At 37.0% G+C, this 26982-nt stretch overlaps 2 protein-coding genes across 7 annotated transcripts in view; one reads left to right on the plus strand and one right to left on the minus strand.

The window, feature by feature from the left end:
- The window catches only part of XPO5 (exportin 5), a 79071-nt gene extending 63784 nt beyond the window's left edge, over positions 1-15287 (minus strand). Inside the window, exons 1-9 of one of the 2 annotated variants that reach the window (XM_077161880.1) lie at positions 14989-15287; positions 13509-13630; positions 12558-12630; positions 11253-11390; positions 10908-11090; positions 6932-6958; positions 6352-6537; positions 5671-5747; positions 3204-3303 (exon numbers count right to left, since the gene is read on the minus strand). In XM_077161880.1, the coding sequence (XP_077017995.1) occupies positions 3204-3303; positions 5671-5747; positions 6352-6537; positions 6932-6958; positions 10908-11090; positions 11253-11390; positions 12558-12630; positions 13509-13630; positions 14989-15093 (1011 nt within the window). In that variant the 5' untranslated portion in view covers positions 15094-15287. The remainder of the gene's footprint in view (positions 1-3203; positions 3304-5670; positions 5748-6351; positions 6538-6931; positions 6959-10907; positions 11091-11252; positions 11391-12557; positions 12631-13508; positions 13631-14988) is intronic. The other variant, XM_077161881.1, reaches the window with a different exon arrangement.
- A 41-nt stretch (positions 15288-15328) lies between these two features.
- POLH (DNA polymerase eta) overlaps positions 15329-26982 on the plus strand; it is a 59958-nt gene continuing 48304 nt past the window's right edge. Inside the window, exons 1-5 of one of the 5 annotated variants that reach the window (XM_077161884.1) lie at positions 15329-15679; positions 16254-16296; positions 19071-19224; positions 19480-19614; positions 22483-22700. In XM_077161884.1, coding sequence (XP_077017999.1) covers positions 19088-19224; positions 19480-19614; positions 22483-22700 — 490 coding nt within the window. In that variant the 5' untranslated portion in view covers positions 15329-15679; positions 16254-16296; positions 19071-19087. Of the gene's footprint in view, positions 15680-16253; positions 16297-19070; positions 19225-19479; positions 19615-22482; positions 22701-26982 lie in introns of those variants that run through there. The other 4 variants (XM_077161885.1, XM_077161883.1, XM_077161882.1 and 1 more) reach the window with 4 other exon arrangements.

Consider the following 26982-nt stretch of genomic DNA (forward strand, 5'->3'; position numbering starts at 1 on the left):
TACTTTATGGACAGTTTCTGTTAGTTTCTTTCCTATTTTTTTCATGAATGGGCTATACTTTCTTGTTTTCTGGCATGCCTCATAATTATTTTTGAAAACTGGACATTATGAGTATTGAAGTGTGGCAATTATGGTAATCTGATTCTTTCCTCTTCCTACATTTTTTGTTGCTGCTTGATTGTTAACTATTTGTTTGTGACTTTTTATAACTGTTTTAAAATCTGAAAATTTTTCCTTAAAAGTAAATGCACACGGGTGGGCCAAGGTGGCTCAGCAGGGAGAGTTCCTGCCTGCTATGCCAGAGACCTGGGTTTGATTTCTGGTGTCTGCCCACGCAAACAACAACAACAACAACAACAAAGTAAATGCACACAGCTGACTAATGTTCTACGAGTACTAAAATTCACAAGAACAGCAATATTGACTTTATGGAATAAAAGATGTGGATGCTCTGTGTTGACAGTAATAATTGGCTTGTTAAAAGAAACTTGCTTCATTTAAACCATATAATGTTAAAATAATTTAACCTACAGAATTATATAAAATAACTTGTAGAACAATGCATATAATACAGAATATAGGGGACTTAGTGATACATAGAAACTAGAGATGGGTGAATGGTTAGCTAATGAAGTTGAACTCAAATGTAAGGGAACAGATTGAAGTGAAGGCAGTTCACTAGTGGGTCTATAAGTAATATTATCATATTGAAGGTAAACATGGTTGAAAGGGGTTGTATAGACCTATGTGTCCAGCTGATTTATACTACAAATATAAATAAGTTCTTACATGAACTACTTCAAAGGTATGATTCTTGTAGAAAGAGTGCTTAAGTTCAGGGTATAGGGGGAAAACCACTATTGCATACTATGGGATATGTTTAACAGGAAATCATCAGTAGTACCACAGCAACACCACGGGTAAATACTGCGGGGAGGGACAAGAGTTAAGGGGAGGTTTAGATTTCCTGTTTAGTGAGGGTGTGTTTATTGGCTAGCTTTCTATCGGGAACAATGAAATTATCTAAAATCGAGAGTGCTCTTGGACTGTGGTCTTTGGACATAATACATGATGCCTAATGAATGCAGGTGGCTGAAGGATGCACTGAATGAGAAGTAGACTGGCAAACATCTACACATATGACTGAATATTGTGCTGGTACAAAAAGGACAGAAGTTGTAAGGCATTGTGGGACATTTAGTGAGGCAAAATAAGCCAGTAACATAGGAGCAATTATTGTATAATCGCCTTTAAAAAATGCTTATCAGAAAACAGGGGCTTAGATTATAAGCTCTTATAGCAGTCACTTTTATTCTGGAGTGGTATTATTATTTCTGGATTTTGAAGAGGCTGTTTCATATATGTTTAACCTAGTATTCAGAGATAAGAATGAAGACAATCAGGTAGGGATTAAGGTAATTCAGAAGAGAGGAGTAAGGAAGACATTGTCTATATTTTAGAACCTCAACTACTCTTTGAGACCAAAGGAAGAAAAGTTTATTTTGTCCAGAACCTAAATTTTCTGTGACTTATAATGTAACTCAACCTGTCTGGATAGCTTATTTAAACAACAGAAACAAAGGAAGCCCAGAATAAGAATGAGGGCCTTTAATCCTGTATAGTTTAATGTAATGCCTGAATATACCCCAGAATATATTAAGCTGATAATCAAAAAATATTGGCAAAGTTCTTTGAGGAACAGGAGAAAAAAAGATGGAACTATTAAACTTTACCATTGGGGAAATCCCTGATACTGCATCAAACGTTAGGGACACCCAAATCAATAGGCCAAGCCCTTGATCTTGAGGCTTACTTTTGAGAAACTTATGTACACAGCGGAGAAGTTTAGCCTCCCTATATGTATGCCTAAGTTACTTCTAGAGGACCTCTTTTGTTGCTCAGATGTGGCCTTACTTTCTCTGAGCCCAGCTCTGCAAGTGAAATCATTACCCTCTCCCCTATGTGGGACATGACTTCCAGGGATGAAAGTCTCCCTGGCAGTGTGGGAGATGACTCCCAGGCACGAGTCTGGCCCTGGCACCATGGGATCAACAATACCATCCTGACCAAAAGGGGGAAAAGAAATGTAACAAATAAGGTATCAGTGGCTGAGAGAGTTCAAATAGAGTTGAGAGACTACTCTGGTGGCTGCTCTTATGCAAGCTTTAGTTAGACATCGCTACCTATCATAACTTGCCAAACCCCCAACCAAAACCATTCCAGCCAATCCTAAAGAACACCAAGGACAATACATCAAATTTTACAAAGGTTCTATGCACTAGGGTAACTTTGCAGAAACCTACTAACCTCCATATGGGTCCCTGGACCAGGTAGGTCGGGAAACCTAGAGGAGCCACCCTCTCCAAAACATCAGCTAGTTCCATCTCCCTACTCCTTATTACTGACAGCCCCTTCCAACAAGAGTGGGAGAAAGATCACAGGTGATGGTGGAGTTATACACAGAAGATGGAGCTTAACAAATGAGTATGATTGATGAATCACTATATTGATATTTCTTTTAGTCTCCAGTATCTTAGAGCAGCTAGAAGTAAAAACCTAAAATTGTGGAACTATAACTTATACCAAACTGTGAAATCAGTTCTATAACTAATTGTTGCATTATGCTTTGAAATTTATTGCTTTTTTGTATATGTTATTTTTCACAAAAAAGAAAAAAAGCTGATGATAAAAAAATACATATTCTTTCTGGCCTCCAATGTTCTGGAGCAGCTAGAAGGAAAAATGTGAGATGATGGTAAGGTAGCCCATACTGAACTCTAGGATCTGTCCTGTAACTACTTGTTGAAGAGTGCTTTGATAAAACTATTGCTTTTTTTTCTTTGCTTTGTATATATGTTATATTATACAACAAAAAAAGTAAAACAAACAAAAGTAAAAACAAAGTAAATGCACACAGCAGACTAATGTTCTATAAGTACTAAAATTCACAAGAACAGCAATACGATTTTATGGAATAACAGATGTGGATACTCTGTGTTGGTATTAATAATTGTCTTGTTAAAATAAACTTGCATCATTCAAACACTATAACATTAAAATAATTTAACCTACAGAATCATATAAAATAACTTGTAGAACAATGCCACATCATGTAAAATCAATGGCATCTGCCACTCCTTTACATATATGACCCTCTAAATGCTCTAACCAAATGGCCTTGAAGCCCTCTAGAAAGTGCTCACCAGTAATGCACAGAGCTGACTGCCCAAAGCACACAACACCTGACACAGTCTCTTCAAGAAGACATAGTGTTTTTCTATCAAGCCTCCTCCGTCCGCAGTCCTGTAAGGTGAGAGAATAGCGTGATTAGCTGCACATCAAAGAACGCATGAGATTCCCATTAAATGGGGCTGTATGTGGTCTGTGTCTCAACAATCAAATTTCAATTGCTTATTAAAGCTAAAAATAAAAATTAAAAAAGCACATGCTAAAAGATTGATGAGGAATATGATTCAAAGCACTCTCATTCCTCCAGAGACAATCTAACTCTGAATATTCATATAGTCTGGATATTTGGGGATGCTAATGGAAACTTTGAGCATAACTGTGTAAAACAATGCATATATTCATATATGCAGCTGCACAAAAGAACATCAGCTGATACCCAGGGAGGATTTAAGAGACATCTGTGGGGGAGCATGTAACAATTCCTTAGGCCATGGACAAAATAAAAAGGACTGTAATGAAAATACGACCTTGCAATGAATGGAGACTCAGCATCAAGGGATTGAGAAAAACCCTAGAATGAGCTGAGACTTAGCATCAAGGGATTGAGAAAACCTTCTCAACCAAAAGGGGGAAGAGGGAAATGAGACAAAGTGTCAATGGTTGAGAGATTCCAAACAGAGTCGAGAGGTTATCTTGGAGGTTATTCTTATGCATCAAGTAGATATCATCTTGTTATTCAAGATGTAATGGAGAGGCTGGAAAGAACTGCCTGAAAATGTAGAGCTGTGTTCTAGTAGCCATGTTTCTTGAGGATGATTGAATGATACAGCTGTCACAATGTGACTGTGTGATTGTGAAAACCTTGTGTCGGATGCTCCTTTTATCTACCTTGTCAACAAAGGAGTAGAACATATGGAATAAAAATAAATTACGGGGGAACAAATGCTAAAATTAATTTAGTTTAAATGCTAGTGATCAATGAAAGCAAGGGGTAAGGGGTATGGTAGGTATAATCTTTTTTTTTTTCTTTCCTGTGTTCGTTTTATTTCTTTTTCTGAATTAATGCAAATGTTCTAAGAAATGATGAATATGCAACTAAGTGATGATATTGTGAATTACTGATTATGTATGTTGTTTTATTTTGTTTCTTTATTTTTTAATTAATAAATAAATTTTTAAAAAATGTAAAGAAAATATGACCTTGCATCTCATTTTACTAAGTCACTTAGTTCAGGTCTGCAATCCATAAGCTATTTGGAACCCAAATAACTCTGCTAAATTAAAAAAAAAAAATGTTAACTTACTGGTGGCAAAACCTGACCTGAAATGATGTAGGACTATTCACACAAATAGGGATTAATAATAACTAGTGTGAACAGCAGTTGCATTAACAATCTTTTGGAAGCAACAGAGTAACATAAAAAGGGTAGGTTTTGTGGGGGTACCCAGGTAGTTCAGTGGTAGGATTTTCATTTGCTATGAGGGAAACCTGGGTTTGATTCCTGGTGCATGCACCAAAAAGGGTTGTAGTAAGCAAGACCTAGACTCCAGTGAGGTTGAGGGGCAGTATGGTGTTATAGTTTCCAGTGTGGGCTCCAGAACCTAACTACCTGAGTTTCAATTATGGCTGTACTAACTAACCACAAATGGAGATGGAACACCTCAGTGTCAATGTCATGGTTTCCACAGAGCTAAAAAAAAACTACCTAAAAGACAAGTTATTAATTTAATTAACAGGATTCATTAAAAACAGAGCTGCAGTCTCCATATGAAAGAAAGCCATCATAAATGCTATATTAAAATAGATGGCAAATGATTTTAAGAAAAACGTATGTGTTTTTTATTTGTCCTTGGGGCCAAAGTAAGGGAAGGGTATTGAAAGGAAGCTGTTGAATCAGCTTCAACTACTTGCAACACACAGTTCTACTCTACCTGTCTCCCTGGTCAAACATATTAGGAAATGCTTTAATATTTTCCAGAGCAATTAGAAGAAAAGAAGCATAAGCCATTATTCAAGGAAACAGGATGTATTTACAGGTTTTATGCATGCATTTTCTTAGTTGTTCCCTGCTGCTTTCAAGAGCCTTAGCACTCCAGGCACTGATTACTTTGAGGAGGAGAGAAAGGCAGAGTGTCTGGAATTGTGCATACAAGGCAGGCCTTGGGATAGCCTCTGGTCCAGCAGAGCAGAGCATTCTCTGGCCTGGTCACCAAAACTACTTAGGAGACCCATGGGTCACTGGAAGCAGAAAAAGAGAATCAAGAGGTTGCTTGGGAAGAAATGTGAAAGTGAATGGGTCCTGGCGTCAGTGGCTACAATTTGTTTCCCTGCATAAGGTCTTCAAAAAGGTGGAACAGTTCTGTTCAGACTGTTAACCACAGAAGGACTGTAGGTATTTAGGTAGGAACTGCATATGTATCCATATAAGATATAAAAAGACAAGAGATTAGAAAATTATATAGAAAAGTAAAGATACTTACTGTGCAGCAGAGAGGATGTAATGCATGGCAACATCTCCAAATAAGATCATCAAGGGCTTCCGGTCTTCCAACTTGCCCTAGATTCAATTTTAGGGAAATACAGGACATACAAACTATACTACTGACCTCTTCTATATATAACCAACTATACTGACTTTATAATATCTCATATACCCCAGAGCTGAATGGGGTATATGAGAGCTAACCATTTTAAAACCAAACTGATACATTTATATATTTACATGTGTTAGGTAATGATGTTGACACGACAGCAACCTAAATTACATTCACAGATAACATCCTTACAGAGAAAAGCCATGGTCCCCCTTGTTAACCAAGAAAGATATAATGCCACTGCAGTCACATCTAAGTATGTGACATAACAAATTTGAGTTTTAAATATTAACATCACTTTTATCTCAAGTGTGAAATGCCAAGACTTGTGGCTATTTAAGAATCAAAATGCTGGACAAATCTCTATATATTCTGCCAATGAATCCCAAGAACTCTGACAAACTATTATCCAGAAAGGGATTGGAAATAGGCAGTAAGCCTCTAAGTGAAAAAAAACCTCAAACCTTTAAATGCTTCAGTGTATTTTTGCTAGCACATGTAACTAAACACACACACACACCAGAGACTCTGAGGACAGAACAGTCACCAGGCAAAGTGGTAACTTACTTTTCTGCTGACTGCAATGAGAAGACACTCAGCTGCACCCAACTGAAGTTCCTGTTCATTCAGAAGTAGGCACAGCATCTCCAGGAGTTTACAGTTTTCAGCAGTAATATGGCTCATAGATACCCAGTCAATGTAGCCTGCTAGAGTATTCAGAGCTGCAATGCCTACTCGACAGTTTGCTTGGGCCTGCATAAGAAGAAAATAAGTTTTTGACCATTAAATCCTCACTACGAGACAAGGAAGTTATGGCTATGTCTGAGCTTCTTCTATTTTTAATTCTAAAAAGAAAATGATTGAAAAATAAACACTCATATACACTGTGATAGAAGACTTGGAGGTTTCCTTCTGATACATAGTTACTTCCTGTATAATGTCATTCTCATTATCCATCAATAAAGACCATAATGGCATGTGTACCCATTGAATCTCTTTCAAGAAATCCCAAATATTGTAATGTTATCTCCTACTGCAGTTTAGTGACCAAAGAAACCAAGGCCAAGGTCACCCTCCACAGATAGGTAATATGTATTACTTGAAATCCTCTAAAAAGTCTTTTCAATTCTATACACAAAGCACTTACCTTTGACTCCTGAGAAGTATCGGTCTTCTGAAAGAAAAGAAATATAAGAAACCAATATTTTTAATGAGCAAAAGACTATCTAATACCTTTCCTGCCTATACCAAGGCCATCGAATAATGATTCTCAACTACAGAAGCACCTTTTAATCTTGGAAAATAATACAACTTTAGTAAGAATGCCTTAATGGCTATTTCCCCAAGGAAGACAGGTTTTATTAGTAATCTAATAAAAGTATTTTAGTAATCTAATAAAAAGTTAATACTTAAAGAGCTTATACAAATTTAACAGAAGATTAAAATGCACAAAGTCAGTCTCAAAGCATATAGTGTACAAAGTAATACAATCAGATGAACAAATAAGAATTCAACATTGTTAGTGACGAAAGAAAACAAAATGGCAAAATATTACCACTTGCTCCATATTAAAAGAAATAACTGACAACAACAAACCCAGCATTAACCCCCAAAACAAACAGAAAGTGACAAAGATGTCTTGAAAAAATACAATGTTAATGTAAAATATCAAGAAACTTATGCGTACAATTCATAAGTATATAACTATGGGAAATCCATGCAACTAAAAATATTAAACACTAGAAACATCAAAATAATGGCTGTTCAGTAGATGTACAATTGTGGTTGATTTTTTTTTTTTTTCAGATGCATGGTCCAGGAATCGAACCCAGGTCTCCTGAATGGAAGGAGAGCATTCTACCACTGCACCACCCATGCACCCATGTGGTTGATTTTTATCCTTATCTTCCAAGTTCTATAATAATACCATATGATGTTTATAATTCATAAGCATTTAAAAATATTTTATCCAGGTACACCTTCTGAAACTAAAATTTAAGAGTAATCCTACAGACAGCTGAAGGAGAAATAATACAAGAGGGAAATAACTTGTGAAGTACTACAATTGGGATCATAAAGCATTTGTTTTACAGCAACTCTTCTCAACTTGCAAAAAAATTATTTTATGACGAACAGGTATTAAGCTTTTTTAGAGGTCAGCACATGAATTAAGGGAACAGAGATAAGTACAACCCTCTCACCAGCATCTACTGATGCTCTCCAAGGAAAAAGTGACAACAGCCACGTCTAGCCTTAACTTCTGCTCCAATGAATCCTCATTCCCATTCTGATCCTCCAAGCTCCCCCAGGACCAGTGCAGGAGCCAGAGTGACGCAACAGGAGAGTGAGCCTACTCATCCCATCTTTGTTTATCATTGAACCATTCTCCAATTGGGGAAGTGAAGGAACAAAAGTAGAGAAGGAACTACAAGCAAACTGAAAAGTTCAAAGTAAAATCCTGCCCTGCACCATGCTCTACTGGCTAAATTTCTAGGGCATCTAAGTATTCATAATTTGCAAGTACTTTAAAACCAATGGGTTTCATTAAATAATATAACCATGAACAAATTATGCTTAGTGTTACATGGCTGCAGTGCTTTTCTTATAAAATGCACAGTCATTTAACTTTAAAATGCAAATATAATAATGTTTATAGTGATACTCTACAGGTCCTAACTTTCCCAAGAAAACCCCTCTAGCTTTCCATATCAGTGTTCATCAATTCCTAAGAGTAATTTCTCAATTCATCTTATGCAGATGATACTCAGACTGACAACCTGCAGAGCGAACAACTTCCTTTCCTGTGGAATTCTAACCTTTCCAATCAAAAGGATTCTGCCTTGATAAAGAAAATATATTTACTGAAGCCACCACCACTATCCAGTTGCTATTTTTTTTAAAATTTTTATAAATTAAAAAAAAATTACAAGAAAGAAACACAAACATTCCCAACACATACACTCAGCAATTCACAATATCATCACATAGTTGCATATTCATCATCATGATCATTTCTCAGAACATTTGCATCAATTCAGAAAAAGAAATTAAAAAAAACAACAGAAAAATAAAACAAAAACAGAAAAAAAAATTTTACATACCATACCCCTTACCCCTCCCTTTCTTTGATCACTAGCATTTCAAACTAAATTTATTTTAGCATTTGTTCCCCCTATTATTTATTTTTATTCCATATGTTCTACTCATCTGTTGACAAGGTACATAAAAGGAGCATCAGACACAAGGTTTTCACACTCACACAGTCACATTGTAAAAGCTATATCATTATTCAATCATCATCAAGAAATGTGGCTACTGGAATACAACTCTACATTTTCAGGCAATTCCCTCCAGCCTCTCCATTATATCTTGGTTAACAAGGTGTTTATCTACTTAATGCTTAAGAATAGTCTCCAGGATAACCTCTCGACTCTGTTTGGAGTCTCTCAGCCATTGACATTTTGTCTCATTTCACTCTTCCCCCTTTTGGTCAGGAAGGGTTTCTCAATCCCTTGATGCTGGGTCTCAGCTCATTCTAGAGTTTTTCTCAATCCCTAGATCCTGAATCTCAGCCAGTTGCTATTTTTAGCAACTATAAAATACATTTTAGGAAAAACTGTCCTATATCTGATAGCTTTAATAACTCAACTAAGAAATAAAACACACGTGAGTTTCTGACCATTTCCCCAAGCAGCTGGCCCACATAATAAGTTTGGAAGAGTCCCCTCTACAGTGTTCCTTCTCCTAGGGGTTAAATTGGGGAAAATGAAAAGAATATCCCTCCCCCAATACACTTAGGTTTTTAATTTAATTTTTTATTGATTTCATGGTATTGATTACATGGTATTCACATACCATGTAATCATCCAAAGTGTACGATCAATGGTTGACAATGTTATCATATAGCTGTACATTTATTATTACAATTGACTTTTTTTCTTATACACTTAGGTTTTTAAATGCAAATATTGTCCTGATCTTTTCTTTTTAAGAGTTTTGGTGAAAGAGTATATTATAGCAAAACAAATGGGGCTTGATTCCAGTACAACCACTGATTAGACAGAGGATCTTCAATAATTGCTCTCTGAGACTTGGATTTCTCATCTGTAAAATGGAGATAATACTTTCTGACTCTTATGGTTGTTTTAATACATGAAGTGTCAAAGCATGCATAAGGCATACATTAGGACTCACTACGAGTTCCATCCAACCCTAACAGCTCATAGTATGCTTACCTCATTATTGACAGATAGTTCAGTTAGTACCTAGTTCTTCTCTGAAAACAGAACTAATGAAGCTGCCAAGGGCATAAAAAAGTAACCAATTTTCATGAACCCTATTTTGTGAAATAAGCACTTATGAGAATGCTAGATCAGGATTTCTCAACCTCAGTACTACTGATATTTTTGGTTGGATAATCCTTTGTTTTAAGGGGCTCTCCTGTGCATTATAGGATGTTCAGGAGCATCTCTGGTCTCTATCCACCAGATGCTAGTAGCACCTCCCAACTGTGACATCTGAAATATTTCCAGACATTGCCAAATGAGTACTGGGGGCAAGATCACCTTCAGTTAAGAACTGAGTAGATTAACTTTCAAACTGCCTTGTTCTGAAGGGCCTCTGCTGAAATCATAATAGTTGGAAAACAGTGCCTGACTTGCCCTTTTTTATAAAAGAAAAATCTCAACAGGAAGAATAAAAATACCAGGGATCACAACAGTCAAGATTTATAAACTTGGCACGAGTTGGTCCACTGCTAGAGACCAGGACTAAACAGGACATCACGATTTAACAGAACCACTACCCTGACCAACCATCAGAAACCTAAGTTTTGAAATACTAAGAATTACTCTTTATTTTTATACTGTCTGAAGAATTTTCTTACTATAAAAGGAATTATTTTTTCTAGTGGACTTGGAAACACACTGAACTGAATTTGTTGGAAAACTAGTTTCAATTTTTTCTGTCATTTCCCAGTCTGTTTTGTTTATAAAGTAGCCTTTTCTTTTGCCAAACTAAAACACACTAGTTCTTAATAATGATTATTTTAACTTTAAAGAAACAAAGGGAATAACCCACTCATATTAGAAAGTAGAATTTTTCTGGGGTGGGGTATTCCTTACCACTTGTTGGTACTTGTTTACATTATCTTGAAGTGTGTTAAGTAGAAAACTGAAGATCTTTTCCATGTTCTGGGTTAATGTTTGCTGAATATCCCTTCTTCTTTGAGGGGGAAGTGTCTGAAAAGTCACTACATCTTCTGCTAGTCGCAAAAGGATGAACATCACTAATTCTGTCTGTGTTTCCTGTACAATAGAAAGAGGCTAGTTAAACTAAAACATCTTTTTTTGTTATAGGCACGCCGAATGGCTATTTTCTGTTGACTAAAAAAAAAAGAAAAGTGATTTAAGAAAAAAATCTGAAGATCCAATGAAAGTATACCAAATTGATGTATCTGTATTTCATACCCCTTGTTTGGAAAGAGTGTCCAATTCTATTAGCATGTCAGACCAATGCTGTGGCCACTCTCGTTTGATCATTTCTACTACAATTCGAGACAGAACATCTTTAATATGGTTCTCCTCTTCCAAAATGTTCAATGTTCCCTGAAAAAGAATAAGATATATTAAGATGTCTGCAAGACTGAATTTCAGGAAAAACAGTGGGCTATGAAAGTATACAAAACTCACCAGAAGGCTTGCTTTTAAACTAAATAGAACAAACCTGATCTTTATGTCTGAGTAACTTGTCCTGCATTCTCACTAATTATTCTTCCCACTAAAGCTTAAGTGAGGGTTACATCAGCTAATAAAATGGCTGGCACACAGAGCAAGGAAGACATCATAGTTCTCCTTTGTAAACTGAAGAAATTACAATACTGATTCATTTTTTGAGAGGGTCAAGGTAGAAGAGTATAGAGATAAGGAAATAAGGACTACATGAAAGATGAAAAAATGGGAAAATGTAGAGGTGCAATTATTATTTTACCAATTTTTCTAGTATTAGAAGACACAGGAAGACTATTTTACTGGGTCTCTCTTCTTCTGAAAAGTAGGTTGATGATACTGGGACAAATGAATTATATCTTCTATAATGTTTCCCCAGAACTAGCAAAATAGAAGTTTTAGCTAGGAATAATTTTGATGGGAAATTTTTTTTTCTATAAAAGACACTCTCACTGGAAATAAAGAATAGGGATTCTATCTTTTATACTCTTTATTAAAATTAAAAAAAAAGGCTGTGGGTTTTAAGTATGTTTAAAATCATAGTCTTTTAAATTGATTCTGAATGTTTTATTGCTGGTATCACACAGTAGTTTCATTTGGGATAAAAAGAAACAAAGAGCAAAATGGACAGAGTTTCACTCTAATTTAGATTAAGGAACCATTCATTTGCTGAAACTATTTCATCTCACCCACCCTGTCTTTATAATTTAAAAAAGAGATGTCAGAACGAAAAAAAAAAAAGGCAAAAAAAGAAATAACAAAATAAAAAAACCAGAAAGAATGAAAAAAAAAGACAAAAGAAATAACAAAAAAGATAGACGCCAACACAAAAGGCATTAATAACTCTAGTAAGAGAAGTATGGTGCATTACAATTTCTTGTGATTATGGTCCTTTATACCTTGAAGGTAACATTTAACATTAACTGTACAAAGCATGCTGTTTGACCTACAGAAAGCCAGTGAATTTTTATACAAATGCTACATTGAAGAAGTGATACTGTGTCTAAACTACCTTGGAAACAAGTCTTCCAACCAACCATTCCTTACATTTGCAATCAGCTCCATGACACTGTTCTTCAGATAGACCTTCTCCAATCGAGACATACTGTTCCACCGAAACCTGTCCACCAAAAATGCACAAAATCAACAGAACCATATTAGCAGTATTCTCCTCAGGAGACTAGCCTTGATTCCTGTGTTATATTATGCTGGTAATTTCAGTAAGAAATTATACTTTTGATGTTGTACCCTTCAAAGAATGGACAAAATCAATCCACATTTAAAGAAAATGCCCATAAAAGAAAAATTATTGGGAAAGAGTTTTACATATGTAGATCCATTAACTGGAGCCCACACAGGATTTATGCACAAATCAGCTTTTCCTCATAATTTTATTGATAGACTGAAGGCAAATATGTATCTGGGACAACTGCAAATGCAGTTGCTTTTCAGAAAATACAATCTTGATAACAACAATTTACTTTCTAATTTATTGGCTACTAATTCCAGAAAAACTGTGGCCTAGTCTTAAAAGCTAATTCTTCTCATAAGGGTTGTAGTCAGGAGATTCAAGTTAGAAAAGGTTGTCAGCTATTTTCGTATCTTGCTTTGAATATGGCATTCTGAGAATGCATGCAAATTTAAAAAATAAAATAAAGGTAAATCAGATTTATTTACCTACACATCATATTATCCTAAAAAGGCATTGAGATCTGCTGGCATAGTAGAGCTCAATAAATGCTGCTGAATGACTAGCATCTATCAGCTAATAGTCGCTGAATGCTTACTATATACCAGGCATTTTCATGGGTGAATAAACTGAAGAGTAGAAAGATTAAGTCCTGAATGAGAGCTCCCATGAGGTTCTGCATAACCTCTTGAAGATCATTCCTTTCTTCTTGGGGACTGTTTTTTAAATTCACCTGAAAAGCATCTCCATAAGTTATCTAAGAAATAAAGATTTGTCCTCTCATAGACTTGAGTCCAAAAGCTCCTTACTTGACAACATGTTCCAGGATCTGAAGACCGAAATGTCTGACGATGGCAATTTGTGTTTTCTCAGCCAATCTGAGGCCACAGGGGACACAGATAGGGCATTTTTCTTTAAACTCTTCACAAAACTGAAAAAAGAAAAGTCAGCGTTTCCCTTGGGAGCTAAGAAGAGAGTGGGTACTAAAAAAACATCACCTTAGGAAATGCCACCCTGAGCTGTATTTTTAAGTTGCAAAAACTATTATGTGAATAAAGAACCAATAAACATTCTTTTCACTTTGATGGTTCCAGGATTTCCATGCTTTGGTCAATAGTAGTCTTACTAATGTTGATTTGCTTCAACATCAGTGGGGGGGTGGGCGGGGGGGGGGGAAAGACTGATTAAGTAATGTTGAATGATGGCTATAGGCAGGGTCACTGTAGTAGTCTCTCCACTTTCACGTCCATTTAAAATATTTCTTAATAAAAAACTATAAGAACCCAATTTTTAAAAAATTTCAAATCTTTTGCATACATTTATATATTGCAATGTTTCCTCCAAGTGGTGCGAACACTTAATGAAGTTACATCACTTAAAATATGTACATCACAGGGTGCACCCGTAGCTCAACTAGAATGTCCACCTTCCATGCAGGACACCGGGTTTGATTTCTGGACCATGCACCTCCCCCACCCCAAAAATGTACATCACAAATGTTTCTCTTAAACGGGAATTTCTCATAGCCCACAACAATGAACTAGTAATGTATTAGCATTGCCATTTGTACTTGCATTCCCAAATTGCAACATATGAATCCATACCAGGACTACAGTACCCGGAACTCAGAAAACTACTTTCAGGAAACCAAAGTGCCCTTGTTAAAATGCAAAGTTGGTGGCAGAAGTTCACTTTGCACAAAATAGCCTAAGAATATCACACTAAAAAGGACGGTGAGAATTAATCTAGAAATGTCCAAGTCACAGAAAATGGTTAGCCAGAGGCATATGGATGTAGAAGTAAAGGGACACTAGGGCTCATTAGGATGGGTCAAAAGAGTGGATCAGCAGGAAATCTTCTAGTACAGAGAAGACCATAAAGAATAGGACTGTTGTTGAGGGCAAGTTCAGCAGGTGAGCCACGGGAAGGAGAGGGGATGAAAATGGGGTGTAGCCTGCTGTGGGGAAAAGCGAGAGGGTCGTGATGCAGACAAGAGTGAAGACAAGTCTGAAAGGGCGAGGAGAGGGCAGTGGGAAGTGGCGGGAAGATGAGAAGCAGCCAAGGACCGGGGCGTCCCGGGTGAAGGGCAGGAGCTGCAAACAGAAAGGCGGGGGTGGGAGAGGCGCCGACAGAAGTCGAGGGCCGCGAGGGGAAGGCCCCAGTGTGTTAGGAAGGCAGGGTCAGGGGGCGCGTGTGCGGGAGATCACCGGGTTGTGGGAGGCTCTGAGGAGGTCGGGGTTGGGGAGGGGGGTTTCGAGCCAGCCCCGGGGGAACCGGTACCCCGGCTACCTTGAGGGCTTCCAGCCGATAGCGCTGGGTGGAACTGGGGTCCATCATGACCGTCACCGCTTTTACCAGCTGCTCGCACAGCGCGTTCACTTGATCCATCGCCATGGCTAAGGCCACGCCCGCGAACGCACACTACGACCGTCCGAGGAGCACGAGGAACAGACGACTCCTTTGGCGGGACCACACGCTGGTACCGGGCCGCGCGGAGCTGGGAGGTGGGGAGCAGGAGGAGGAGCGTGAACACAGAAGCTCCAGCCTGGAAGGGGCCGGCCCTGCGCACGCGCCCGACCCGCCACTACGCACGCGCCCACGGAAGTGGCAGCTCCCTTGTGACGGTTGCACCTCAGTGGGCGGGGCGGAAGACGGAAGGGCCCGGTGCGCAGGCGCGTCAACGGCCCCTCCGGCGCGCGCCATCTGAGCACTGTCAAAAGGATTTGTGGCTTAGCTGTCAGTCCTTGGCGCCCAGTTCTCACTCTAGCAAGGATCCTTTTGCGACCCTTGATCTGTTTCTCTGTAGTTACGGGGAATAAATCTCTCTTGAAACCGACTGCCTTCCTCCCAGAAAGGCGACAGGATAAGTCTAAGATTCTTCATCTTTTCCAGTAGACACCGAACCCAGCATCTGCGGCTTCTACGGTTGGCAGTTTTGCCAAGTGTTTATCACGTTGGTGAGAGAATGTAGAACCATTCAGTACGCTAATTTCAGACTTTTCATGTTACCTTGACTTTTGGTTTTATAATATAGGAATGGTGGTGACAAACTTGGGCCGAAATTGCGTGAAGTAGAAACATGCTAACGGGGTTAAGGCCCTGGTATTGTCCTCCTATTGTGCTTATTTTCCTACCTGTGTTATCATGTGACAGGCGCCAAACTTGTTTTATACAGATCGGGATAAATCGAAATAGTGAAAGATGAGTAATTGCAATTGTTGAAGGTTTGTGTGGTATCAATAATTTACCAAGAACTATATATGAGATTTCAAAGTGGTCTAATTCTTATTCCGAAAAGTTGGTTTTGGCAGAGTGTGTGTCATTTTCTGTCTGTCGAGAGCTTTGGCTTTCTTCAGCAAAATACATAAACCGGAAACCTCAGCAGCTTCATTATCTGTTAAAAGAAAGTCTGCATACCTGCTCTTGTGTTTATAGACTCAGTAAAATCTTGGCTAAGGCTTAAGTTACTGTTTCCTATTCCTACTCCACTTCTAATATTTGTAATGTAACATGGTACTTACCATGTGTTTCTTATCACTGCATTTACTATTTAGGTCTGTCTTTAGCTGTTGGAGTAATACACAGAGCCACTTCAAGGTAAAGAGATATGTGAAATTTTATGGCTTTCACTTATAAATGTTTAAAACATAACTTCTATCTATCTTAGGTGAGTGGTCAGTTGAAATTTATAAGGAATTAATACCTTGACTATGATTTTTTAAATTCTTTGTGGTTCTTTCCACTTTTTCCAGCTTTGTAGTTGCATGACACTTTTTTCAAGGTAAATGCTAATTTTTAACAAACTTTTTTTAGAATACAGTTGGGTGCTTGCTCAACTGTATAGCCTGTGTTTCTTGTATTTAAATCATGAATTACTGGTGTTTGTTTCCATAAGTGTCTATACTTTAGGTTATTGGTTCCCATACTGCTGCAAATTAGAATTGCCTGGTGAGCTTTTAAAAATCATGATACCCAAGTCACACCCCATACCAATTAAAGCAAGATATCAGTATTATTTAAAGGTCTGCAGATAATTCCAATGTGCAACGAAGTTTGAGAGCCACTGCTTTAGTTTATGTTCCTTCTTATAGGTTAGTAACAATATTAAAGGTTAACATTAGTCTTTGCCTGCTCTAAATATGTAAGGTGTGTTCTTCTGGTTCAACATCCAAGCCTTTGTTTGTGTGTGCATATCTGTGGATAGCATTAGCTTTGTTTTGTGTTGACAAATTTACATGAATGGGTAGAAAAATCACCATTAGAACACTACAATAATGATTACATATTATAGGCAAGATCTAGTCATGGGTGCTAAAATTAGTGGCTGAAAGTTTGAAGAGAAACAGAATATTTGCATAATCTCAAATCCCCAAATATTTATTACTTAGAAAAGGAAAAATAGTAACTTGACACCAATAATGAGACATCATAATTGACATCATAAGAGCATATCACTTCCATGATATTCTTGCCAAAAATGCATAACCTCAACCACATACTGAGAAAACATCAGACGAACTTAAATTCAGAGAATTTCAAAATAACTGACCAGTACTCTTCAAAAATATCAAGGTCATCCTAAGTACATGGAACCTTGAATAGTGCATGAGATTTTGTAGGTTTGTACAATATGATGCCGCGATAAATCCCAGAATGATTTGAACAGTGAATAAAGAAGTATTTGTAAGTCCCCTTGGGGGAATGGCAAGAAAGGGGGAAAATTCAACTCCCCCATTTGGAGAATTCCTGATATTCTCACAAGCAGTGGGGACAACCAAAGCAATAGGCCAAGCCCTCAATCTTGGGGTTTGCCCCTATGAAACATCCCTACAAAGGATAGGGTAAGCCTACTTAAAATTAGGCCTAAGAGTCACCCCCCAGGGAACCTCTTTTGTTACTCAGATGTGGCCTCTCTCTCTCAGCCAATATGACAAGCAAACTCACTGCCCTCCCCCTCTCTACGTGGGGCATAACTCCCAGGGGTATGAACCTCCCTGGCAACATGGGACAGAAATCCTAGAATGAGCTGGAACTCAGCAAAACCTTCTCAACTGAAAGGGGGGAGAGAGAAATGAGACAAAATAAAGTGTCAGTGGCTGAGAGATTTCAAACAAATTCTAAAGGTTATCCTGGAGGTTATTCTTATGCATTATATAGACCTTTTAAGTTTAAGATGTATTAGAGAGGCTAGAGGGAAGTGCCTGAAACTGTAGAGCTGTGTTCCAATAGCGATGTTTCTTGAAGATGATTGTATAATAATATAACTTTTACAATGTGACTGTGTGATTGTGAAAACCTTGTTCTGATGCTCCTTTTATCTACGGTATGGACAGATTGGTAAAACATATGGTTTAAAAATAAATAATAGGGAGAACAAATGTTAAAATGAATCAATTGAAATACTAGTGATCAATGAAAGGGAGTGGTAAGGGGTATAGAAAAAAATAGGGGAAACAAACATTAAAATATATTGGATAGATGCAAATACTAGCAGTCAATGAGATGGAGGGGTAAGGGATATGATAAGTATGAGTTTTTCTTTTTTCTTTTTATTTCTTTTTCTGGAGTGATGCAGATGTTCTAAGAAATGCGTGTGGTGATGAATATACAAAAAAAAAAAGTATCAAGCTCATGAATAACAAGGAAAGACTGAAGAAGTGTCACAGATTGGAGGAAACTAAGGAGACTCAATGACTAAATGTAGTGTAGGATCTGGGTTGGATCCGGGAGCAGAAAAAGGACATTAGTGGATTTTAGCAAAATCCAAAAAAAAAAAAAGTGGCTGAGTTAATAGTGTTATACAAGTGTTCATTTTTTAGTTTTGATAATTGGGCTATGTAAAATGTTAACACTAGGGGAAACTGGGTGTATGAGAGCCCTATTACTTTTGTGGCTTTTCTGTAAGTCTAAAATTATTTTCAAACTAAAAGTTTAAAAAGTTCACATGAATGCTTGATTGTTATATATCATTCTCTGCTTCTTTTTTCCCTGAAATTATACTTGAGCTATATATATATCACAAATTAATTGCTGACTTTATCCCCCATTAATGTACATTATGGTTTTAATTTGCATTTCCCCATGACTAATTATGTTAATTCCATTTTCACGTGCTTATTGTATTTCTTCTTTTGTAATATGTCATTCATTTCTTTTAGGGAATGGGTCTTTTGGTTTTATTTTTAAAGTAGGTCATGACTGATTCTTTTGGGGGGATGGGTATTTTTAAGGCTTTTAAAACTAAGTAACTTATAAAAATTGTACCTGTATTTCTCTTGTTAGTTCCCATACTCTTGATATATTGATGAAAAGTGAAAATACAGTTTACCATGGCATTTTGGATTAATTGTCCTTTCTAACTGTCCATAAAGCATCATCTTACAGAAAAATGGCGACTGGACAGGATCGCGTAGTTGCTCTGGTGGACATGGACTGTTTTTTTGTTCAAGTGGAGCAGCGGCAAAATCCTCATTTGAGGAATAAACCTTGTGCAGTTGTACAGTATAAATCATGGAAGAATGGTGGGTATGTATTGTTGTTACTGTTATAAAGTTGATTACTACTTTAATCTCTGAGAATATATGACACTATGCTAGGTCCTATTTTTGAGATCTCTGAACTGCTTGTTTGTGATTGAATGGTGTTATCTATGGCCAGAAAGTTTGAACTTTTAAACTATTATATGCTTGCAGCCTATTTGTGTTACTATATTTCTAATTTGTTTTTTGCTTATGATCATATGATAATATTTTTCTGTTCCTCCTTTTTTTCTAACCTTAGAATAATTGCAGTGAGTTACGAAGCTCGTGCATTTGGGGTCACTAGAAGCATGTGGGCAGATGATGCTAAGAAATTATGTCCAGATCTTCTTATAGCACAAGTTCGTGAGTCTCGTGGGAAAGCTGACCTTTCCAAGTAAGGAGAAAAGATTAAGGGGAGTAGAAAAATTGGAAATAATATTCTATGAGACTAGGAACTGGTTTCAAATCTGTTTTGTGTAGATGTCTGAAAATGTTACCTTCAGTTATCTGTCTTGTCTCTATGAAACAAAAACAGATTTTGATATTGCATTGCATAAACAGTTCAAAGCCATTTTAACCTATAACAGTTGTTGCCCTTCGTACCCTTTCAGTTAATTTAATTATTTAAAAATTGGTTGTTATAATTAAACTTAATACCTCTTCCTTTGTTCCAAGTAAAAAATTTAAAGTGTTACAAGTGAGTAATTAAATTCACTCTGAAATTAAAAACTTCTTAGGGAAAACTGAGTCAAACTTATACTCTAGAAAACTGAGTCAAACTTACTCTATAGCAATATCTGGAATTATTTGCCAGAATTAAACAATCTCAAAGGAGATTACCTTTGGTTTTGGACTGAGCTCACTATCCCAAATGTTAGAAGTTTAACCTTGGAATAAGAGACATTTATAGGCAAAACCAAGTCAGAGGTTGATGATATAAGCTTGAGCCATTATATTAATCCTAACAGCTATTATGTATTGAGCATATGATATTGCTAACAGCTAATATGTATTGAGCATATGTATTGAGCATATGATAAGGAAACTGGATTAGAAAGATTAAGTAATTTAAATTCACACAGATAGGAAGTGATAGACTGAGGATTCCAATCTATTCTTACAGATTCCTAGTATCCACATTCTCACAGTACCCTTTATCATTTGGTATGTTGTAAAAACCATGCTTGACTTGGAACTTGAGATATTCTTGAGTTCACCTATGCATTGAAAGTCTAAAGGTCAACTCCATATTGGACTTATTGCCAAAGATGAAGACAAATTTGACTGTAGATTAATTGCTTGAGCTCTAAAATAGAATTAATACAAGTTATTGGACATGTGCTATGTTACATTGAATAGAATTCATTTTGTGATCCTGTTGACAGTGTAACTTCGCTGAAACATATATTTTGGACTTGAGAGTAATGATTCTGAAAAGCCACACTTACCAACTTAGAAATGTATCATTTGCTTTACTCTTAAAGTCAATAAAGTCAGGTTTAGAAATTTTAGGAGTAAGTTTAAAGATCAAAGAGTCAATAAGAGCTGACAATTTAAAGTTATTTTAATAATCAATTTGAGAGACTGGATTATAAAGAGAAAAATAGTGTTTTAGCTTTCTGGCTGCCAAAGTAAATACCATGCAATGGGTTGGCTTAAACAATAGGAAATTATTGGCTTATAGTTTTGAGGCTAGGAGAAGTCCAACATCAAGGTGTCATCCTGGAAATGCTTTCTCCCAGAAGACTTTGGCATTCTGGGGCTGGCTGGTGATAATCCTTGGTCCTTGACTTCTCTGTCACATGGTAACATACATTGTGGGCTCTCCTGGCTTCCCCTCTTCCAAGTTCCTTTGACTTTCAACTTCTGGCTCCTCCCTCTGTGGCTTCCTTATCTGTGATCTTTCCTATATGGTCTTCAGTAAAAGTATTAAGACCCATCCTGGGACATATGTTATCTGTAGTGACCTCATCAAAAGGTCCAAGGGTTCACACCTACAGGAATGGATTAAGCTAAAGAATGTGTTTTTCTGGGGTAATAGCTTTAAACCACTATGGATAGTATACACAGAAATTTGCATACACTAAGTACTTTGTATAAAGCTTATCCTATAGTCTTAAAAACTATCTTGGAGTAATTTGCTTTAGGAAACTGTGAAGAAACCCCACTACTGCAACAGAGTAACCTTTTCTGATTCTGTATGCATAAGGGTATACTTCTTTTTTTCTCTCTCTCTTTTTTTTTTTTTTCCTTTAAGCTTAACTGACTTCTTCCCAACCCAAATAATAATTAAAAGAAAAAGAAGTCAGAATCTTTCTCTTGTTTTCTTTCTATAATTCTCTGATTTGGGAATGTTTTAGAGTAGTAATAATACTAGTTTTCACAGTATAAAAAAAGTAAAGAGTTACAAATATTTCCATTTTTATGCTAAATTAGTTCAACAAGGTGACAGAACTTAAATTCCATAGCAAGTTCAAAGCAGAATGAAGAAAGTATCCACATACTGCCATAGATAACTAGCTATATAGGGTCAAAAAGCTGCTTATTATGGTTTGGATAGAAAGTATATGGTGAGGTTGGTATCCTCTGGGGAGTTCCTGTGTACCTTTCTAGACATACCACTATATTGCTAATGCTTATCCTCAACTTGATAATTTGAATGTTAGTATATCCAGAAGTGATCAGACTTGGTTGGGGCTGGGGATATGGCAAGGACCAGCTCTTGTGTTAACCAAACTCATCACTGTCTGAAGTATAAAATCTGTAATTTCAGTTTGTAACTTTATATTGAGAAATATTCTGAGAAAGACCAAATACTTAGGGACATTAATAAGGGTAGTCTTTCCAGATAAGTTACCTTTTATTTGAAGACAAAAGTAGAAGCAGAAGACTGCGTGGTGGATATATGAAAATAGAAAGGTATAGGTTATTACAGTAACATTTTTTATTTAAACTAGCTTGAGGCATTTCTTTCCTCTTTAGAGAGATCCTTGCCATGCAGATGTGCTAGAACATCTAGTGCTAGAACACTAAAAATGTTTGCCTCTGTGGCTCTTCCTTTTCTTTGCTTCTTTTGTTGACCTTCTGCCTGCCCATTGACCCTTTCGTACGGTCTCTTTCAAACAACTTGTATTTTTAAGGAGACTTTGCACTGATTATATTTATTATTTTATTGTTCCATTATGGCAGGGAGGAGATGGGGTCAATAATCTCACTGATGCCTCTGTTTATTGCCTACACATATGGTCCTTATACTTCTTAGGTACCGGGAAGCCAGTGTTCAAGTGATGGAGGTAATGTCTCAATTTGCTGTGATTGAACGTGCCAGCATCGATGAGGCTTATGTAGATCTGACCAGTGCTGTACGAGAGAGACTACAAAAGCTAGAAGGTCAGCCTATCTCAGCAGACTTGTTGCCAAGCACCTACATTGAAGGGTGGCCCCAAGGCCCCACAGCAGCAGAAGGGACTTTTCAGAAAGGTACCTCCATAGCATCATTTTGCTTCTGCTTCCTGCATTTGGAACCTGCTTTGCTTGGTCATGCTGATTCTTCTTGAATTGATTGAAAGGAACTTAACTGAAGGTCTGAAAGAATCCCAAGGATTCATGTGGAAGGATACACAAACTCTCTTTCCTTTCCAGGTATATGTAAACTGAGAAGCCATGAAATCCATGTGAAAGCAAGTTTCTTTTTGATATAACTAGGGCAGGTTAGTTTTATCAATAGAAGACCAAATGAGCACTTTCATCATTTATAGGTTACTTTACATAGATGTAACTTAGTTTCCTGTTTTCTTCATCTGTGTGAAAGGTGAGCTTTTTGAAGGGGAATTCAGGTACAGGAACTGTTACTCAAAATTTCTAATCCATTCACAGCACATTATTATCAGTGGGATGTGCAAGGCCCTTCTTGTTTTATTTTACTTAATTTTCCCTCATAATGAGTCCCTTACTCCCTCCCAACTCCACCCACTCTCTGGCACCCACTGAAACATTTGATAAGTCTCCTAGATAGGTATATTTCTTTATAAATTCTATAGTGTTGATTTGTGTGTGTGTGCTTTTTAATTTACAAGACAGTATTCTGCTATTATAGATCTTGTCCTTTTTCTAAATATTTTTCTTTCAATAGAAATCTATTAAAAGAAAATCTACCCATGTGGCTGTATTTATGCATAGTTGATGGCTTTTAACTGCAGCATAGTATTCTATAGTATGGATCCCTGTGTTTACAGACCATTCTCCTAGTTATGAACTCATTAGTTGCTTCTAACTCCTTACTGTTTGTATTATGAATATACTCATTCATACTCTTTTGGACTTATGTAAGAATTTTTCTGGAAACTGTGCTCAGGATGGGACTGTTGGATCATAGGGTATATACTTAATTTCACTAAGTACTGCCAAATTGCTCCCCAGAATGGTTGTACGAGTTTACCCTATCCTTTGGAAGTAGAGTTCTGTTTCTCTCATATCCTCATGAACACTTGGTATTATCTAATTTAAAAAAATACTAGCCAATATATGATATCACCTTTTTAGTTAAGGTATATTGGAGAGGCTGGAGGGAAGTGCCTGAAACTGTGGTGTTGTGTTCCAGTAAGCCATGTTTCTTGAAGATGATTGTATAATAATATAGCTTTCTCAATGTGACTGTGTGATTGTGAAAACTTTGTGTCTGATGCTCCTTTTATCTATGGTATGGACAGATGAGTAAAATATGTGGATCAAAAATAAATAAATAATAGGGGGAACAAATGTTAAAATAAATTTAGTAGATTGAAATACTAGTGATTAGTGAAAGGGAGTGGTAAGGGGTATAGAAAAAAATGGGGGAAACAAAGGCTAAAGTACATTGGGTAGTTGGAAATACTAGCTGTCAATGAGAGGAAGAGTAAGGGGGATGGTATATATGAGTTTTTTCTTTTTATTTCTTTTTCTGAATTGATGCAAATGTTCTAAGAAATGATCTTGGTGATGAATATACAACTATGTGATGACATTGTGAATTAGTGATTATATACTAAGAATGGAATGATCATATGGTAAGAATGTTTGTGTTTGTATGTTGTATTTTAAAAAAATACTAGCCAATGTGGTGGCTATAAAGTGGTAATTTGTTTTAATGTACATTTTTCTGATTACTAATTGAGGCTGCCCATTGCTTTACATAGTTGTTAGCCAATTGAGTTTCTATTTCTGTGAATTACTTATCATCTTTACCCATTTTTTGGATGGGTTTCATGCCATTTTTTTCCCTATTATTTGCAAGAGTTTCTTCTATATCCTAGTTATTAGTTTCTGTCTATATTTGACAAATATCTTCTTCCAAGTCTATCATCTATCTGTTAACTTTGTTCATGCTGTACTTTGATGAACAAAAATTCTTATTTTTAGTTTATCAGTCTTTTATCTTTTGGTTTGTGTTCTAGTTTGCCAGCTGCCGGAATGCAACATACCAGAGATGGATTGGCTTTTAATAAAAGGGGATTTATTTTGTTAGTTCTTCAGAGGAAAGGCAGCTAACTTTCCACTGAGGTTCTTTCTTACGTGGAAGGCACAGGATGGTCTCAGCTGGTCTTCTCTCCAGGCCCCTGGGTTCCAACAACTTTCCCTGGGGTGACTTCTTTCCGCATCTCCAAAGGCCTGGGCTGAGCTGCGAGTGCTGAGATGAGGAATGCCGAGCTGCTAGGCTGTGCTACGTTGTGCTCTCTCATTTAGGCACCAGCCAATTAAGTCAAACATCACTCATTGCAGCAGACATGCCTCCTAGCCGACTGCAGATGTAATTAGCAACAGATGAGGTTCACGTACCATTGGCTTGTGTCCACAGCAACAAAACTAGGTATGCTCACCTGGCTAAGTTGACAACTAAATCTAACTAACACAGTTTGTGTGATTTGAATCTCGTTTAAGAAATTCTTTTCTACCAGAAGTTCACAAAGACATTTTCCTGCATTCTCTTCTGTTTGCTTTATAGTTCGTTTTTGGATCTTTCAACCTTGTGGCATTCACTTTTTATTTGATTTGAGAATCAGAGCTACTTTAAAATTCTCCTCCTTATAGCAAACCAGTTTTCCCAACACACTTATTCATTAAACAATCCATTCTTCAACTTCCCATATATATGCATGGATCTGTTTCTGTAGTATCCCATTAGTCTGTCTGCTCATGGTGCAGAAAAATATTGCTGTTATTGTCATTTGTGGTATGTTTTAATATTTGATAAAGAATCCCCTTTGCTTTTCAAAGTTGTTTTAGCTATTTATGCATCTTTATTCCTTAGAATATGCTAGTTGAAGTCTTCAAAAAGTCCTGATGAAATTATATTGAATGTATATGTTTAGAGAGAATAGTTATTTTAATGTTAAATTAGCCCACATGTAAATATGGTATATCTCATAGATTTTTTTTGGTCTTCATTTATGTTCCTTTTCATTTTTTTAAAATGATTTTTTTAAATTAAAATTTTGGATTTATCTGTTCTAATATTTCTGCTCCTTCTTAGATATGTGTTCTAGTTTGCTAGCTGCCAGAATGCAATATACCAGAAATAGAATGGTTTTTAAAAAGGGGAATTTAATGAGTTGCTAGTTTATAGTTCTAAGGCCGAGAAAATGTCCCAATTAAAACAAGTCTATGGAAATGTCCAATCAAAGGCATCCAGGGAAAGATACCTTGGTTCAAGAAGGCCGATGAAGTTCAGGGTTTCTCTCTCAAGTGAGAAGGCACATGGCGAACACAGTCAGGGCTACTCTCTCAGCTGGAAGGGCATGTGACAAACACGGCATCATCTCCTAACTTCTTCTCCTGGCTTCGTGTTTCATGAAGCTCCCCGGGAGGCGTTTTCCTTCTTCATCTCCAAAGGCCGCTGGCTGGTGGACTCTCTGCTTTGTAGTGTTGCTCCCTCTGAATCTCCTTCTCCAAAATGTTTCCTCTTTTACAGGACTCCAATAAACCAATCAAGATGGGTGGAGACATGTTGTCCCTCAATCCAGTTCAACAACCATTCTTGACCAAACCACATCAACCAGGGAGATGATCTCACCACAGTTTCAAACATAAAGTATTGAACAGGGATTATTCTACCTTTATGAAATGGGATTTATATCAAAACATGGCTTTTCTTAGGGGGCATACTTCCCTTCAAACCAGCACAATATGAAATTCAGTATATTTTCCTTTTTTCTCACGTAATCTTTAATTGATATAATATATATGTGTACAGATCATAATTGTACACATCGGTTAATTTTCACAATGTAAACTCACTCATGTTACTAACACCCAGATAAAAAAACAACATTGTCAGAACTTGAGAAGCCACCCTTGTCTACTCTTCCATTCCCTATCCACTCCTAGCCCCGTGTTAATGACTGTTCTTTTTTTTTTTCCACAATCACACAGTCACGTTGCAAAAGCTATATCATTATACAGTGGTCTTCAAGAAACATGGCTAGTGGAACACAGCTCTACGTTTTCAGGCACTTCCCTCCAGCCTCTCCAATATACCTTAACTAAAAAGGTGATGATGTCTATATAGTACGTAAGAACAACCTCCAGGATAACCTCTCGAATCTGTTTGAAATCTCTCAGCCATTGACACTTTATTTTGTCTCATTTCGTTCTTCCCTGTTTTGGTTGAGAAGGTTTTCTCAATCCCTTGAAGCTGAGTCCTAGCTCATTCTAGGATCTCTGTCCCACGTTGCCAGGGAGGTTTATACCCCTAGGAGTCATGTCCCGTGTAGAGAGGGGGAGGACA

Source organism: Tamandua tetradactyla, chromosome 5, assembly GCF_023851605.1.
Source record: "Tamandua tetradactyla isolate mTamTet1 chromosome 5, mTamTet1.pri, whole genome shotgun sequence".
NCBI lineage: Eukaryota > Metazoa > Chordata > Mammalia > Pilosa > Myrmecophagidae > Tamandua > Tamandua tetradactyla.